Raw genomic sequence first — 18,381 nt, 5'->3', positions numbered from 1 at the left:
ACCATGCCAACACAGTGCTCACAAGCAGGGAAACTGGTGGTAAGAAAAACATGGCGTCAGTGTCCACACAGGGTACCAGCACAGGCAGGACGGGTGCAGGGAAAGCATCTTCCTCAGCGAGAGCTTGTTCTCTCCCATCTCTGTGGAATGCACAGTTCCAGGGAAGGGCGGCAGAGGCAGGGCGAACGTGCACATAGAAGGGCAGGCAGGACCTGGGTCCTGCTAAGCCTGGCTACGTTCACAGAGCTCAAGGGGTGCTCCCATGCACGCAGTGGTGCCCAGGCTGACCCCGCCTTCCATGGTCCAGGAGGCCACCTCCTCCATCAGAAGGAACCCCTCTTGCTCCTGCATGGGTCACCTCTACGTGGGTAGCGGTTGTCGCCAGCTCTACCTTCTATCTGACGCTGGACCCACAATGCCTGCCACAGGCAGCGAACGCTCCCAGGCTGTTTTGGAAGAAGGCTTCTCAGCCCATTCTCCCTGCTGATGTTACTGGGGGTCTGAGGGCAGCACGATGAGGGCCGCATGGCCCACCCAGGCGCTGAGGCCAAAGCCTTCTAGACTGGGCTGGGCATGCTGGCCACAAGGTGTTGACATGCAGCCAGGCAGCTCCACCAGCCCAGGGAGGTGGGAATGTGTTCTAGGCCAGGAGGGATTATTTTCGAGGTTGAAGAAAGGTAAGAGAAAAAACCCAACAAACTCAAGCCTCTTTCTGGCAACGCTGAAGAAACCACAGGAGAAACTTCCACATATCCATCGTGAGCCGCCCTGCTCACACCTAAGCTGGGCACCCAGGCAGCCCCGCCCTGACCTGTCCAGAGGAAGTCCTCTAGAGACTCTACAGCCAGGTCATCCTTCCATGTGGAGATGGCCATGCCACCAGGTGTATGAGGCTCCTCTCATGAACTTCATGCAGTAAGGGGGCTCCTTGCCCTGTGGGGGAACCCGACCCTAATTCTGACTCAGAAACTCACCATCAGCCATTATCCTGGGGATGCCAACAGCCCCCTTAGGACATGGACTGAACGGACAGACGCATAAGGTCACGTGTGAGGAGGAATCACAGAAATGCCGGGCAGGGGGAAGCAGGCGCTCGGGGGGCTCACAGGCGCACATGTGAGGAAGCTGTTCCTGTGGCTAAGCTCAAGGCTCAGCTGAACCGAAGAAGCAATTATAGCTTTTAATTCAAAAACAAGATTCCTAAGGATTGGTGCCATTTGCCCATTAACTTCACAGATTAGACCTATTAGTGGTCAAGACAAACTAGTGGCTCTTAGATCTAAACCTTCTTTAGATTAGGGACACTAAAGAAGCTTAGGCTTGGGACAGACAGACACCAGGCAGAGCTGAGTAGGTAACTTAACAGCTGACACTGAGAGAGAATAAAATGGCATTACTCTCATTCTGCAGCAGACACGGGGGAGTGTGGACCAGATGCCAAGTATGAGGCCAGGAAAAGTCAGCCCTGGGCCCTCACTGCTCAGCCAGGACACTCCTCCCCTGACCAAACCCATCAACCTCAGCAGTTACAGCCCGTGGCTCCTTGCACAAAAGTATCTGCCACATTCAGTTCCCAGCAAGGCAGCAACACTGACGAGCATCCCCCTTCCAAGAGAGGTGAAGACTCAAGTTCTATTTGTTTCTGGCATGAAAAGCAGATGGTTTCCTTCCCATCACTCTTAAAAAATAGAGGAAATGCAGCAATCGCAGGATTGAGCTGCACACCACACGTGTGCATATGCTACCATCCACATATGCCTCGCGGTCCGGTGTCAACCCAGGAACAGGAAATAGCAACAGGAAGTGCAAAGAGACCTTCCAGTCTCTCTAGAAACTCCTTACAACAGGACCAGCGCCACTGCAGGTGACAGCGGCGTTCATTCCTCAAACGGTAACAGGCAGCCAGAATGCTGCATGTCACCCCTCCATTGAGGCGATTTAATCACACTGTGGTTCCTATTTTGTAACATGTTATATTGGAAGACATGTGAAGTTAAAAAAGCCAACAGCTGAACAATGTTTATCATCATTTGATACAGTTGAAGTCGGATCAAAGCGGGCTCACGCTGACAGACCTGGATGTGACAAGCAGCTGGAGGAAAGCCAGCAGACACTTCAGCTGAGGAGTGTGCCACGCACCTCACACACAAGACCGGCACACGCAGCCAGCAACACACGCAGTCGGCCGCCTAAGGAGTCAGGCCCAAGTGAGGAGCCCTGCAACCTCCTGGGCAACGGCCCTTGGAAAGGGAGTGAGTGGAGGCTGCAGAGGGCAGAAGTTCAGTGGGTCCTAGGCCATGCTACCTGTCGGAGGGAGTCGGAGGAGGGAGAGGCAGGGCGGGCGGAGGAGCGGAGACTAAGAGAAAGCTCCCACTGGTCGACAAAAAATCGACGAGGAGGTTCAGGCTCTGGCTATAAAATACAAGACGGAGAAAAACAAAATCAAGGAAACGTTATTAAGTCACACACTGACCTCTGAACATAAGATGGCTGGCAGCTGTAGAGCCTTTTACTCTAGACCGTTAACTAAATACCACGTGCTCCCAGAAGCATGAGTGGCCCTGCAAGGCTTCCGTTTTGCTTTTATCTGTCCTTCCCACAGGCTTGCAGCAGAGCACGCCCTGGAATGCGGTCCCGCAGCTGCGGGCTGCCCGGCACAGCGTCAGCCTTCCTCTGTGTGGGTAAGGCAGCCAGCAGCAGGGGCAGGGGGTGTCCTGCCGACTCACATGTTCTGTGCTCTGCAGAGAGCATCCCCTGGACTGAGCTGGGATTTCTCCAGGGCAAAAAGATTCTGCCACCACCCCATCATTCCATTGGCCTTATAAGTAGCAGGCAATGGAGACAGCAAATCTAGAGTGAAGCTTGCTCCTTCTACATAAGGGCCACGAATGCACCATCTCTTTCTTCCACTGCTAGTGCTCAGGGAGGGTCTGCCTGCCAAGGAGCCAGCTGAATCCCAAGCAAAGATGAGGAGAAAAGGCTTGAGCCCAAGTCCTCTGCAGACTGCACACAGCACATGTAACAAAACTGGGCAAGGGTCTTCCTCAGTCGTGGGCCCACGTAGCTAGGAACACAGTCCCCAGAGAGTGAGGCAGTGATTGAAAGTTTCGGCAACCAATAACTGCTTAGTTTCCCACCAGGTTCAGAATAAACTATTTAGAGGTGGATGGACAGCATTATGTCATGGTACGAGGAAGCCCTCTGCTTCTCCAGCTCCAAGCCGGATCTGTCACACCCTCAACCTCAGCCACGTGCACTTCATAGTTCTGTGGGGTGGCAACATGCAGTGGCAGTTGCCTGGTGCCTCACCAGCCTCTGCTTCAGACACTCAGCCAGCTCCCTGGCCCTGGTCTCAACAACACAGGCCCCAGAGAAAGCCAGGGAGGATGGCTGTACGCACCACCTGCCAGAAGGAAGCAAGAGGAGGACTCAGTACCCGCTGGGGGGCAGAGGAGTCAGAGCCAAGGGGAGGCATGGGGGTTGGGTAGAGGTGGGACACAAGGCGGGTGAGTGCACATGCAGGGTTATGAAGGGTGGCAGCAAAGTCCAAGAAAAGAACGTAGGTAGTGTCCTCAAAAGCATCCATCCTGGAGCCCTGGACTGAGGAATGCAGAAACCAGCTCACGGGGAAAAAGAGAGACCTCCCTGCAAACCTTACTTCCTCCTGAGCTCAAAACCCTACCTCTTCCCCTCTCGGCAGAGCAGCCCTAGACTTCAAATTGCTGCTCACTGCCAATCTCTCCTATTCAATATGCTTCCCTCCTTCTTTTAGACACTATTTCATTAAACATTATCAGCATCTCATTAAATATGTGATCCCCAAAATGGAGGGCACTGCCCTACTCAATGAAAAGGACGCTTTCCTTTTGGAAGGAACACAGCCTGGGAAGAAGGGAGGAAGAGCAGCCCCAGAAAGGGTGAGCACAGTGGGGCGAGGCCATGGAAAGGGCATGGGAAAGACTCCCACCTCCAGCCCAGTCTCCTCTCCCTGACCCAGCACCAGGTTCAGGCAGCACACACACTGCCTGCAGCTAGCCTGGTAAGAGGGCGAAGGAAGATGGCACTATGATTAGTGCCTATCGGGTCCGAGGGGTAACCTCATTTACTGCTTGGCCATACTGCATTTCTTAGAGAGCAAAGGCAGACGGGGAGTTAAAAACCAAAGTGGCTTTTGTGAGGTTACCAACTAGAGATGATTCTTCCCACTAGCTGCAGAGCTATACCCACTCAGAGATCTTTAAGGGTAGGAATAACAAGAACAAAAGTTTCATGAAGTAAACCGGCTTCTTTAACTGGGCATCTCAGCTATCGTTCACTTTAAATGATGGCCAGCTGCGATCAGTAATTTCCCCCTTGGTTTTTCAGGAAAGACTAAAGTTTTCCACAGTACAGCCCCATCTTGCTATCACCTGCCTTCAGTCCCCTCATCCTCATCCGACTGGAAATCCTCACACTGGTAAGAGCTTTGGCTCTCTTAGGATTTCCACTTCAGGATCCGTGACTGTCGAATGCCGCGTGAATGCTGATCTATGCCCTTCCCCTACGAAGCTGCGTCTGACAGTCCAGTATTACGACTCTACCACTGGCACGTATTTTGGAGTGGAAACAGTACGGTCTTGGAAGGGAAGTGGGCAGAAATGGGAAGTCACTAAGGCCCTTTAGAAGAAGCCACACACTTAGGATCAGCATCCCATCTGAATGCCAGGTGGATGACTGCTTTATAGTGAATGCTATTTGCACTGGTCAACATGGCTAGCAAAAAGAACTCTGGCTCTTGGCTGGGTGACAAGAGTGTGCAAAAAGCAAAGGGAGGGGCTGCCTCCCACATCCCCTCCCGCTGCCCCGCCACCACAGCGTGCCCCGTCTGTTTGGCTCTCAGCATCCCATGCCGTGGGTTCATGCTCTTTTACCCTCTCATGGTGGGGGCTCTGCTTGCCACGGCTGTCAGCATCAAGATCCCTGTATGTCTGTTGGCAACAAAGTAGAAACTTAAGCTCCATGGATATGGCTCTATTCAGACCTACTAAGTGACAGTGGGAAATTCAGGGGCAGAAATTCAGAGTTCAACACATATATCCTTCCCCTCTGAACTCCATCCCCAGGTAACCATAATCCCATCTATACCAAATCCCATGACACAGGCCGGCCTTCTGCACAGCCATTCCACCCACGCAGCCTCCAGTGAGGCCGGCTACACTGATCAATAAGGAACTGCGGTTAGTACACAGGTGAACAAGCACAGCTCTCTCACACAGTGGCATCAGATCAGAGGCACTAAACGGAAGGGTCACAAGGAGAGGCAGGTTAAAAGGCTGACACATTCCACAACGAGACATTTTAGGAAGGAAAGGTGGGGAGGTGGAAATTGGCTAGAATATAAATGGCTATGACAGCAGTCCAGAGGAAACTCCAGAGTGGGGAGTGGTCCCTGAATAGGAACATGAGACCAAAGCGTAACTTACTGAAGGGAGAAGTGCATGTGTTTTTGATGAACACATGGAAAGTGTATGTGGGAGGGCAGAAACCTGCAGGCAGGCACACGGCCTTGCGCATCTGAGGAGCCATGAATGGCAATCACAGGACCAGGGCAGCTGCTCGCACCACTCTGGATGGCTAAGGCTTACAGCCGTGTGCCAGTGGAAAAATGGCCCCAAGGCCTCTGACGTGGCTGCTCCTATCCAGCAGCCGTGAGCATAAAGTCTCTGCGGGCAGGGGGAGGCTGGAGTGTGGCCCCAGCCCCACAAGCCACATTCAAGTCTGGCTGCATGGCTTACTATGTGGCTCAGGCACGTGGCCTCTCCATCCTATGCCACAGTCTCCTCTCCGGTGAAATGGAGCCAGTAACAGCACCTGCCTCACAGCGTTATTGTGAGAACTGACAGAGACACTGCTTGAAAAGAACTGAGTGTGCTTCCCAGGCGGTAGCAGGTGCTGAGGATGGCTAGCTCTTATGCAGATGAAGGCACTCAGCAGCTGCTCAACCTGCAATGGCTCAACCTGCAATGGCTCAGTTCTGAGAACCACGAACACAGGTGGGGCCTTTAAAATCAGTCATGTTACTACAGTCACCCTTTAAATAGGCCACCTTAGTTGGGAAAATGTCTTTCCATAGATCCTGCTCTTGGAATTCACATTTTACTTTATAGGAACATACCACGAAGGTCAACAATGCCATACCACAAATATGATTTCTACAAATGTCTTGCCGCAGCTGCACGCCTGCTGTCCTCACTGGCCATGTCTGTGGCTGGCTATGGAGCCGCTCCTGAATGGTCTGCCCAGTGTGCCAGCACAGGGGTGGGAGGAGTATTTGTTGGAAGATGCTGAACGGGTAAGAGGCAGAGCTCCCAGAATCAAATGGAGCCAAACTCACGTGGAGAGGCCCTGTAGCAGCTCCCTAAGGCCTTACCCCTGCTCACTGTGCAGCAAGAGAAAAGGGCTGCCTTCAGTGGGGTTCTTGAAAAACAGGCTGCCCTGAGGGCTGGGGGGCTCAGCTATGTGACAAACATCAGTTATAGTTTAGCTCCTAGTTCACAGTGGCACCGTCGTGTTTCCCTGATGTGTGACTGCCCAGGGTCAGCTGTGAATGCAGGACGCACCATCCTGAGGGCCATAAAAGTTGCTTACCTCACAAATGGTTTCTATGAATGGCCTTTCTTTCCTCTTGACAGTTATGGCTGGTAAGAGGGAACTGATTGGGTCTCTATGATAGCCGCCTACACAGACAGGCAGGGAGACACAGACAGGACGACAGAGCATGCAGAGAGGATCACCTGCTGGCCGCCACACGCCCGACAGGGAGGTGGAGTAAGGGGAGGAGACAGGGTGATCACTTTTTTGGGGCAGGTCCGAGAACACTCCTTTTCCCGTGGCTTTTAGACCAACAGACACAAAGAAAGAGAACATTATTGAAACAGTGGCCCTGTGGAGGCTGGTTCCGGGAGGACTGAAGGGCATTCATCAGAAGTACCCCAGGGGGCCTTTCCTTGCTCCTCCATCCTCAGGGGGCAGGCTGGTGGTCTGTGTGGACCCCCAGGTGGGACGTGAACCTTCTGACAGGCACAGCCACAGAAGCGATCTGCGGAACTAGGGAGAATCATTAGCACTGCGCTTTACAGGTGCCAGGAGCAACAGTTTTGTCAGGAAGTTGGGGCTTGTGGCTGGGCGCTGTGGCTCCAGCCTGTAATCCCAGCACTTTGGGAGGCCGAGGCGGGTAGATCACCTGAGGTCAGGAGTTCAAGACCAGCCTGGCCAACATGGTGAAACCCTGTCTCTACTAAAAATACAAAAATTAGCTGGGTGTGGTGGCACACACCTGTAATCCCAGCTACTCGGGAGGCTGAGGCAGGAGAATCACTTGAACCTGGGAGGCAGAGCTTGCAGTGAGCCATGATCACACCACTGCACTCCAGCCTGGGTGACAGAGCGAGACTCCGTCTCAATTAAAAAAAAAAAAGAAAGAAAGAAAGAAATAGGCTTGCTGATGAATACAGAAAAAGGGCAAACAAGCCAACCACCAAGAGGGGACACAGACCCCCCTCAAAGGCTTGGTCACACGCACCCACTGCAGCAAAGTGGCAGCCCCTTCAGGACGCAGCTGTGACAGTGGCTTGCACTGCTGCCCTCCTCTCGGTCCCTGCACTCATGCTCAAAGGGCTCCAGGAAACTAACAAGGAAGTGCAAGAAAGGCAGGAGCATGATGTAAAAATTAAATGTGTCTCACTAACACTCAAATGCCATATACACATTCCCGGCTTTACCCTCATTCCGCCCCCTCCACTGTATTCCCTTCCGTGAGTCTGTCTACAATTTAGAAGGATAGAAGGACCCCTGGTATTTGAGAAACAATCACACATTCCCAGGCCTCTCTGATACCTTCCAGGGAAACTCTCATCTCACTGTGCCCAGGTGACCCACGGGGACAGCGCAGGGAGAGGGGGAGCAGGGAAGCCACGAGGCCTGGGGAACAGCTCCGCACTCGCTCAGAGCTCCCGCAACAATCTACTTCCAAACCAGGGCTGGTTAACACACAGAGCTTCCCTGCAGGATGCATTTCTGGGATCAAAAGGCAAAAGGGTGGGGAAGGGAAGGGCCATGGTGTTTACAAAGGAAGGAAATAAAGAGAAGCCACTGGCAGGCAGAGCTGCTATTAATTTCCCTGTTCCATATGATGACCTGGGCTGAAAGTGGCCCTCTGTTAACTCAGCTATCACTGCCCTGCCAGGTAAGGCCCTCCTGCCTCTGAACCACCTCCAGAGAAGCACCATGAGTCACACTAGGGTGCTGCCACTCAGCCCGGCTTCCTGAAGGGAGATGGGGAGGACCAGCCACTGGGGACATCAGATGCAGGATCCGGGTACCACTGGGGTTCCTCTGTCCCAGGTTTCTGTAGTATCTGGCACTGCAACTCCAACTCTCTAACGGGAGATAAATTGAGAAGGCCCAAACTCACGATTTAGAGCTGAGAAATTTCTATGTGAATACTACACATTTCACGTGGATGTAAGAACTGTGAGTTCTGGTTCACAGTGCCATCTCCCTGCTACCACGTAAATTCGCAAATCCCCACTGGATATCCCCTAAGGCACCAGAGAACCTAACCGGGTTCTCACGGCTCATGATTTCTCACCAATCACGTCTCATTTCTACATCTGCCCAGCTACTGTTTCCAACGGCGGTCTCCGGTGCCCATCCCACAGAACCTGCATTTCACTTTCATGGTTCTATTCCACTGCCCACACGGCATGCCAGTCTCGTGCCCCACAATGATCATACTGACTCAGGTGACAAGCTGTGCTGGCGGGGACTACCAACATTCTCCAGGGAGAATGCAGCATGAGGGTTACAGGCCACCAGACACTTAGTGAACACATCACCAAGCTCCTGAAGCCCCTTCAGTACAGCTCAGTCACATGATGAGCTGATGCGTCCCTCGTCACCAGGGCTGAGGCCTTGGCTGGATAGGGCCACTCTGGCTGCACCTGCTGCTGGAGACTTCCAGCTGCCCACCAAACGCCATTCCAGCCACCCCAGCCACGGCCACCTGTTCCCCCGCTCGCCTGTGTCACTCCTGACCTCCCTTCTCCCTCTGCTCCTATCTCAGGCACCTGTGAGAATACTCTAAGAGGTTTTGCAATCCAATTTACAGTTCACTTTCCCCTCAACAGACCCTCAACTAAACATCGTCTTTCAAATCATACCTTCCACCTAGACATCAAGGCAAAGGTTAAGAAAATAAAATGCAAGTGGTTTTCCAATTAGATTTTTCAGAAGACCTCCCTCAAGTACAGACAGAGGAGAGGGTAAATTTGCCTTCTGTTGTGAGTTTGGATACTGCTACCAAAATTCCATCTCAGCCTCTTGGGCCCTGCCTTTGATGTGTTATGTTATAAAAGAATGGTTAGAAAGCAACATTTTTGCCTGAATGTGATTTAAATAAAACCCAACTCACCACTCCTCAGCATCTCCTGACAGTAAAGTCACCCTCAAGCACAGGAGGCGGTGGAGACCGACCGTGGGAGATACTGACGGCACCCAGGGCCAGCTCACGGCCCTCTCAGCATCTTAGCAGCCTAAATGACACCACACTACGAGGCAGCCAACCCTGGCTCCACTCGAGAGTGGAGCCTTCCCAAGGGACTTGCTCAGCTGTGACATGGAGGAAACGCAATCAGGGCTTCCGATCCCTCTGATGAGCTTTCTCTTAGAAAGCGCACGTCATCACCTGCGCTATTCTGTACTACTCAGGATAAGCAGTTTTCCAGGAGATCCTGCCAAGGTTTTAGTGAAAATTTCCAAAAACGTTAATTTAAATGTAGAGAAAACACCAAGAAAATGCCCAGGAATACTTTCAACCAGGATTTGAAACAAAAACTCACTGTTCCAGACTCTTCTTGGATAGCGTTTTCCTATTTAATGTAAAAGGCTCTACACTCCAACTCTCAGGCTTGACATACTCAGAATTCTCTCTCCCAAGGTCACGAGGAGACATACTAGAAAAAAGTCAACCTACAACAAATGTGACAATAGCAAACCCAAGAGCTAGGGTACCCTTGGCTAGGGTACCCTTGGGTGAGCCACCTACCACACAGCTTCAGCGAGTTTCAAACCAAATCAACAGTCTCCTCTTCAACTCTTTCTCAAATCCCCAGGAGTTACACAGATCACGAAACCAATCAGCACTGCCTGGTCAATGCTTTCCCAGGCCACTACTTGAATGAGCAGAGGCTTCCGGCCCTCGTGAGCTCAGATTCTAGAGCACAGGCCTGAACCCTGGATGGCTCAGGAGGAGAGGTGGGAAGGCCTGAGAGACAGCACCCATCACGGCCCTGGCAGTTCCTTTACCTGTTTCCACTGGGGTGTGGGGGCAGGGCGACCCTGCCCAGGCAGGCAGCAGGACGGCTGGCTGGCCCCACGCTCTTGTGTCGGCTGGGACACACAGGATGTGGGTGGGGACAGGACATGGAGACAAAACAAAATAGAAATACATTAAGGTGGGAGAAGAACAGAAGAACTCACAGGGGACAGCCACACATCTGTGAGCTGTGGGGAAGAGGGAGGATTCATTCTTAGAAAGTTACACTTCTAAAGTGAAGAGCCCCCCACTCCCAAACCAAAAGGAAATCCAAAAGAAAAGAAAAAGGAAAACAGAAGCTGTGACACCCATTATCTCTTTCCCAAGCTACATGTTCTGAGTCTAAACCACTAATTCTGATTTGAAAAACTAATAATCCCATCCAAAATGAGGAAAGAAACCTTCTCTTAGAGGCAATCTTCCTTTAACAGGTAGCTTTCCAGCCTTCCCGAGGCAGGGGAACCTGGGGCTGCCAGAGCCTCCAGATAACCTCAACTGTTTGTCAGTGAATATCATCACCTTTTCTGTGAGCCACAGCATGAGAAGACTGGTGTGCAAAGACTGGGAGGTAGTTCATTACGGCCAGACTCCTAGCAAAGCTGGTCCCTCCCTCTGGTCCCTAGGAAGAAAGGCTGATAGGCATGGAGAAGATGAAGAGAGAGAAGGGAAATTCAGAGAAGGGGCCCCTGCCTCTCTCAGTTATCAGGGAGATTTATAAGACACTTTCAGTGTCAATCTCCAAAATCCCAGCCCCACCTCTTGTAAGAAGTCAGAGTGACTTTTAGACAAGCAAGGGGAGAGACACACCCTAACAAAGACACCCCAAGCCACAAGCTGTTGCCATGCACTCTCATGCATGGCATGTGGGAGTGCCACTTAGCACTCAAATGCTCATATTCCTAGGAGAATGTCCTGGGAAACAGCTGCAACACACAAAAGAAGTTTTATCACAGAATGTTTATCTCTGTATCTTATCATGAAAGATGAGAAACAACCTGAACACCCAACACTGGAGCAAGAGCTAAGAGAAGCCTGATGGCCCCACATTCTAGAAGGCACTTGTAGAATTAGGAACATCAGAATGCCTCAGGTTAAACGGAAAAAGGAGAATAAAAATATAGTTAAGAATGACATCACCTACCAAAACAAGAATACACTGAAAAAAAGACCAGAAAGAAGGGCAGGAAAATATTAATAGAATTACAGGTAGCTCAATTACCTTTACTGTACTTTTCAGCATTTTCCTCAGTAAGCATGTACGTCTCTAGAATTTAAACATGTCTGCAAACATGTACAGATGCACAGGTATATAAATATAGATTTTTTTTTTGATGCCTCTGCTGATTCTTACCAGTGGACATCTCAGGCCTCAACGCTGAGGACAGAGCAACCCTCAGAGCCTGAGGCAAGCCACACATCAGTCTTGAGCCCATGAACCCTGGGATCTGTGACACAGCCAGTCTCAATGGACAGAAAAAGATCCCCTTCTTGTGTGACCTGACACATCTGTGTGGCGAGGCGCGGGTCACGTTTACCTGTCTCCGGATGCTGACGGACTGGGCGGGCGCATTCTCCTCAAATTTGGCCAGCAGCTGGGTTGCCATGTACTTCACTTTGTTCTGGTTCCCAAGGGCAGCGTCCATCCTCCTGTCCGTCAGAGTGCTCACCAGGCTTGGTCTTTCTCCTCTGTGGCCCCGGGGAACTTCCTCCTGGTCAACACCAACCCCAAAGACGACTGCGCTGTGACAGGACGCTCCCCCCATACCCCTCCCTCACAGAAGTGCGCTCAGGACCTGGCAAGGGGACTGGTGGTCTGGCTTTAGGTTAAGCTTGGCAGCTCTCAAGGCTCTTGTGTCCACAAGGAGACAGCAAGCCTGGAACTAGGGCTGTCTAAAGAGTACTGGGTCCTGTGATGGCACTGCCACATCCCGGGAAAGCCACCGCCCTCAGACACATGTGAAACAAAGACACAAGGAGGCCCCAGCACACGTGTATGCATCCCTAGGTGCGCTCTGGAAAACTAAACAAAGGCAAACATCCACAGAAAAAACCCAAAGAGGCCAGCCACGGTGGCTCACACCTGTAACCCCACGACTTTGGGAGGCCAAGGCGCGTAAATCGCTTGAGGCCAGGAGTTCAAGACCAGCCTGGACAACCTGGTGAAACCCCATTTCTATTAAAAAATTAGAACAATTTGGCTGGGTGTGGTGGCTCACGCCTGTAATCCTAGCACTTTGGGAGACCAAGGTGGGTGGATCATTTGAGGTCAGAAGTTTGAAACCAGCCTGGCCAACATGGTGAAACCGCATCTCTACTAAAAATACAAAAATTAGTGGACATGGTGGTGCGCACCTGTAATCCCAGCTACTTGGGAGGCTGAGGCACGAGAATCGCTTAAACCTTGTAGGCAGAAGTTGCAGTGAGCCAAGATTGCACCACTGCACTCCAGCCTGGGCAACAGAGCCAGATTCTGTCTTAAAAAAAAAATTACAAAAATTAGCTGGGTGTGGTGGCACATGCCTGTAACCCCAGCTACTCAGGAGGCTGAGGCAGGAGAATCACTTGAACCCAAACCCAGGAAGCGGAGGTTGCAATGAGCCCAGATTGCACCACTGCACTCCAGCCTGGGCAACAGAGCAAGACTCTGTCTCAAAAAAAATAAAAAGGAAGAAAAAAGAAAAGAAAAAGCCCAATAGAAATTCTCATAAAGGATGAACATGAAAACACCTAGCAATACCAATGTGAAAATGAAGGATTTAAACCAAAAAGGGCTATTCCACATGACCACTGCAGCAAATCCCAAATGAATCTCACCTCCTCTGACTGACTGGTCTTCCTCCTCTTACCAGCACCATCCAAGTCCTTTTCCTTTTTATCCTGTGCAGAGGGAGGAGGGAAACTGCATTATTCTAACCACGCATACCTTGCCATTAGCCTTGCAGCCCATCAAGAGACTCGTCCATACCTTGGGAGAACGCTTCCGAGAGATGGTCTGGCCCAGCTTGCTTAGGAAGGAGATGGGGGATCTGGTGCTGGCTATCAGGACTGCCTTCTCCTCGGCATTCAAGTCCAAAGTGTCTGGAGACAGAAATCAGCAATGTTTTTTTTTTTTTTTTGAGACAGAGTTTCACTCTTGTTACCCAGGCTGGAGTGCAATGGCGCAATCTCGGCTCACCGCAACCTCTGTCTCCTGGGTTCAGGCAATTCTCCTGCCTCAGCCTCCTCAGTAGCTGGGATTACAGGCACGCGTCACCATGCCCAGCTAATGTTTTGTATTTTTAGTAGAGACAGGGTTTCACCATGTTGACCAGGATGGTCTCAATCTCTTGACCTTGTGATCCACCCGCCTCGGCCTCCCAAAGTGCTGGGATTACAGGCTTGAGCCACCGCACCTGGCCAAAATCAGCAATGTTTTAAGCACAGCCCTTGAGGGCGCCGCAAAATCCCGACCAAAACTACTCTCCCTTGTGGATGGTCGGCAGAACCTCCGAAGGCCCCAAAGGTTCACCAGCTATGACAAGCATGTGGTCTCAGGAGGAGACTCCACGGAGGAAATGCATACTTGGGTATGGACGTTGAGCCTTCTTTTTTTCATTCATATAAACAAAGATGACTCTTCTTCCCAATCTACTTCAGTTACCAAAACCTGCACTTTTGTTTTTCAAAAGTTGGAAGCTGGCTGTGATTGGGAAGTTACAGCAGGTGCTGAAGGCTCGTTTTTGTGAAAAAAATTTCAGGACAGAGAGAGAGAGAAGGACAGAGAAAGGCAGAGAGGAGAAGAACTCGGAGTTCCCGGTTTTAGTGTATGCAGATGCCACGCTCTGAGCTGCACACGGACAGGGGTGGCACTGAATGGGTGTATCAGTGTTAGAGTTGTGGCTTTCTGTTGTAAGAATGGCACAGCTAACCAGGAAAAGCCACAGATGCCTACAAAAATACATGGGCTGGGAATTACTGGGAGGGTGGTACCACAAACTTTTTGGATTTCAATGTTTCATTAGTAACAACAGTAATTTTTAAAGCAGTCATCAATTAATAGTAAATCACTAACGTTTATTAAGTACTTCCACTGGCCAAATGGCCTTCTTGGCACATCACAATGTAATTATACATATTATCCCCATTTTATACCCATTAACCCATTTTACAAGATAGGTTGATGGAAAGTGAGAAAGGAAAATTTAATAACTTGCCTAAGGCTAAGTGGAAGCCTGGGAAACTGTCAATCCAGGTCAGACCCCACAGCCAACACTCTAGCCTTATGCTACACTTATTCCAAGGAACAGTTAATGACAACAGGAATCTTTTTTATAGCACTATGAGAGCCTGAGGCAGCAAGCTGAGGGCCAAGCAAAGATTTTTGGGAAGCGCTAAGAGGTAGGAGTAGAAAGGGAAGCCAGAGAAGGCAGTGACAGGAGAAAGAAGGGGGACAAGCTGAGAGTGGCTCAGGATCACAGACACTGAGGAGATGAGAGAATTCCAAGAAAAGGGACCTCACTCCCCAGCACCCAACAATGCAGAAAAGCAAGTGGTGAGAGACGGGAACTGAGAAAAGGGTATGAGGTGAGCATCCTCCTGCCTGGGAACAGCTGCAGTGGCGCGGTGTGAAGACAAGCCAGGTTACAATCTGTTACGAAGTTTGGGCCATGCAGAAGGAGAGGCCACAGTGCACACTGCTGCTTCACAAAGGCCGGCTCTGAGAGCACGTGCACTAGAAGCTGGCAGAGTCATGGAAAAAGTCATGGTGCAGGAACGATTTCTGCATATTTATAAATTCACTGAGAAAGATCTGGGGAAGAATGAAGGGTTGAGAACATGCTACCAGAGAAGGGAAACATAATGAAGCAGAGTTCCAGAGATTTCCCCGACAGCTCACCGGTAAAAACACAGAGTGACTTTGTGTGTGTTGGTGGTACTGCTGCGGGGCGGGGAGGGAGGGAGGGAGGGGAGGAGCGAGCAGCCGGGCCATAGCATAGCGGCAGGGGCGGCACAGCAGCTCCTCCCAGGCCTTACCGCTAGAGGGGAGGGAGTCCTTAAACATCTCGTAGAACTGAGTCAGGTACATCACCATGGACAGCTTATCGGGCTCCCCGACGGAGGCCATTTCTTTGCCTGTCATGATGGGAGAAATGCCCAATTCCTTCTCGGCGATGTCGAAGGCCAGTTGGTTATTCTTCTCCACATTTTGCTCATCCAAAGAATCAAAATCTCTGAGAAACAGCACAAGGAAAATGTATGAAGATAGGCCGTACACAGAAAGCACAGTATCATGGAGTCATCATCCTTTCTCTGTTTTTAGCTAAAAACCAGGGTGCTGTGCACCAGTGACACCTGAGAGCAAACCTGTTTTATCTCACCTCTTGTTCTCTTTACTAAGAAAAAGCAAAGCAGCCTCAGGGAGTGATTAAAGGTCTGCCTACCAAAGGAAAAAAAAAAAGGAGAAAGTCGAAAAACTACTCTCATTTTTCTGGTAACACAAATTTATTACTATAATGTAAGCTTGAGAATAGGGACTGGCTGGGCACAGTGGTTCACACCTGTGATCCCAACACTTTGGAAGGCTGAGGCAGGAGAACTGCTTGAGCCCAAGAGCTCAATTTAAAAAACTTAATTCAAATTAAAAATGAGCCAGGCATGGCAGCACGTGCCTATAGTCCTAGCTACCTGGGAGGCTGAGGCAGGAGGATCACTTGAGCCTACAAGCTCAAAGTTGCAATGAGCTATGACTGTGCCACTCTGCCCTCCATCCTGGGAAATAGGGCGAGTCCTTGTCTCTAAAAATAAAAATAGAAAGTAACAGGAACTATCTTTAATATATCTTGATCCTTGTGTATGGCTCATACATATTAAACTAATGTCAAAACATGATAAATCTATTTGAATCAGACTGCTCCTACAGGCCTGGGACTATCACCCACCATGACTCTTAGATCCCACAAGCTGTTAATGTCCTAAATCAGCTCGGGTAAATCTTAGTCTTCTCCTGGAGGGGAAATTCCAAAATCCTCCTCAAATTTTTTTTCCATTACTAAGTTTCCTATTTAGATTTATGACCATTTTCTACTGGATTTAAGCCTCTTGCTATTCAGAGTGAAGACTGATCGCCTTCTTTACATGACTTCAGATTAACCCAGCAGCCCTTGTTCTGTGTTAACCTAGGACCCCACAGCATTTTTCCATTTTCTCTAACTCCTCCTCACTGTGGGTGCAGCCTCAGATACCACGCCCTCGCTGCTGTTGAATAGTGCCGTGCTGTTCTGTGCTGCTTGGCCTTCCTAGAAGATGGTCCCTAACCTTCTCCAAGCACCCCTCCACCCCCACGCTAAGCTCCGCCAACCGCTTCTGCCTGTGCCCTCTGTTTTGCCTTCCCTTTGGAACTGAGCTGACTCACCTGCCCATCCTCTGCCACTGATTACAATCTTTCCCAAGCTGCTTTTCCTTGCCTTACCCCCTTTCTTTGTGGAAGTAAGTAAGCCCTATTTTTACTTACTTGTTATCAACTTCTGGGTGAGCTAAGCGACAGGAGCCAGGAGTCACTTACCTCCATCCAAGCACATCAGAAATCCCCATTTGTAATCCACACTGTGCAGGGCTGTTTTTACCAGCTCTCGCCTCGTCAGTTTATAACCATCATATAAAGAGCAACTATATCTTGTAGGATTCCTTAAGCAATCATTAAACAAAACAAACAGAAACCCGGCTCCTAAGTGGACCTAATGATGAAAAGGACAGGAAGCCAAAATAAAGCAACACGCTCTGCTCCTGCATCCTTTTGTTTGGCTTCTGTGGAACAAATGCTGACGGGGGAAGTTGGATGTGCTGGCCCCGCAGCTGACCTGGGGTCACCCTAGAGCGCTGATTCTGTGCGCAGGTGTGTGGAGAACAGCCAAAGGAGCTGTCACTGGGATAGGTGGGCAGGACAACAGAGGATGTCTGTAAAAAGTGCATTCTTTAGCACACAGAACACACCGATGAACCATCATAAATCGGTTCAGTCTCATGATGTTTTGTTTTGTTAATAGTGACACATTTGCCTTGAGCTGGCCAAATGTTCTGGTCAGGTTTCCCTTGTGACCCATAGGATTTGAGAGAGAGCTGGCCAAAATGAAGAGTTCAACCTGGGGCCAATAAACAGTTTTTCTTTGTGTGAAGCTAACAGGCCCAGGTGGGTGTCAAAACCAGTTTTTAACTTACGAGTGTTGTAATTTTTAAATCTTAGCCACAGGAGTGCAAGAGGCTTATTGGAAAATAAAAAAATAAAAATCACTTCTGGGTTGAGCTACATAATGGATGATATACAGAGTTTCAGATATAGCAAAATCGGGCTAGGCATGGTGGCTCACACTTGTAATCCTGGCACTTTGGGAGGCCAAGGCCGGTGGGTCACTTGAGGTTAGGAATTCAAGACAAGTCTGGCCAACAGAGTGAAACCCCGTCTCTACTAAAACAAAATACAAAAATTAGCTGGGCCTGATGGCGAGCCCTGTAATCCCAGCTACTTGGGAGGCTGAGGCAAGAGAATCTCTTGAACCCAGGCAGCAGAAGTTGCAGTGAGCCAAGGTCATGCCAGTGTACTCCAGCTTTGGCAACAGATGGAGACTCTGTCTCACAAACAAACAAAAAACCAAATACAGCGAAATCAAAATCACTGCCTTCTGCAGAAAGTACCTTACTATGTACCTCATTCTAGGAAAAAGGACAAAATGTTACTTGACAGCAGAGTGGTCTGAGATCCTTGGGAATATAAGATAAAACAGAAAGTTTGATCACGACTTACATCAGGTCAGGGCGGTATCTATGGATAATTGCACAAAGGGCCAAGCCACTTTTCCAAGACATGGTGAGATCTGTCACGTTTACCCCTGCATAGCCATCTGTCTGCCTCTGGCACCAACCCAGCAGTTTGCTTGAACGAGCTACAGACTCTAAAACAACAAAACACATTATTATTGGAGGTGTGGTCACTGATAACGCTGACACAGAATCCTCTTTGCAGGACACACGTCCACTCTGAAAAATTACTGAGG

The 18,381-nt window shown here is 50.1% G+C and overlaps 1 protein-coding gene across 21 annotated transcripts in view; it reads right to left on the bottom strand.

The window, feature by feature from the left end:
* The window catches only part of MICAL3 (microtubule associated monooxygenase, calponin and LIM domain containing 3), a 242,752-nt gene that overhangs the window by 89,249 nt on the left and 135,122 nt on the right, over positions 1–18,381 (bottom strand). For 15 of the 21 annotated variants that reach the window (XM_037734341.1, XM_037734339.1, XM_037734346.1 and 12 more), the window contains 9 exons: positions 18,132–18,279; positions 15,368–15,564; positions 13,320–13,432; positions 13,169–13,231; positions 11,890–12,063; positions 10,345–10,428; positions 6,774–6,872; positions 4,911–4,967; positions 2,305–2,412 (listed from right to left, as the gene is read on the bottom strand). In XM_037734341.1, coding sequence (XP_037590269.1) covers positions 2,305–2,412; positions 4,911–4,967; positions 6,774–6,872; positions 10,345–10,428; positions 11,890–12,063; positions 13,169–13,231; positions 13,320–13,432; positions 15,368–15,564; positions 18,132–18,279 — 1,043 coding nt within the window. The remainder of the gene's footprint in view (positions 1–2,304; positions 2,413–4,910; positions 4,968–6,773; positions 6,873–10,344; positions 10,429–11,889; positions 12,064–13,168; positions 13,232–13,319; positions 13,433–15,367; positions 15,565–18,131; positions 18,280–18,381) is intronic. The other 6 variants (XM_037734356.1, XM_037734357.1, XM_037734358.1 and 3 more) reach the window with 4 other exon arrangements.

Source organism: Cebus imitator, unplaced genomic scaffold (assembly GCF_001604975.1).
Source record: "Cebus imitator isolate Cc_AM_T3 unplaced genomic scaffold, Cebus_imitator-1.0 Scaffold607, whole genome shotgun sequence".
In the NCBI taxonomy this organism is placed as follows: domain Eukaryota; kingdom Metazoa; phylum Chordata; class Mammalia; order Primates; family Cebidae; genus Cebus; species Cebus imitator.
Note: the sequence above shows the minus strand (reverse complement) of the source record. Positions and strands in the feature narration are given on the sequence as shown.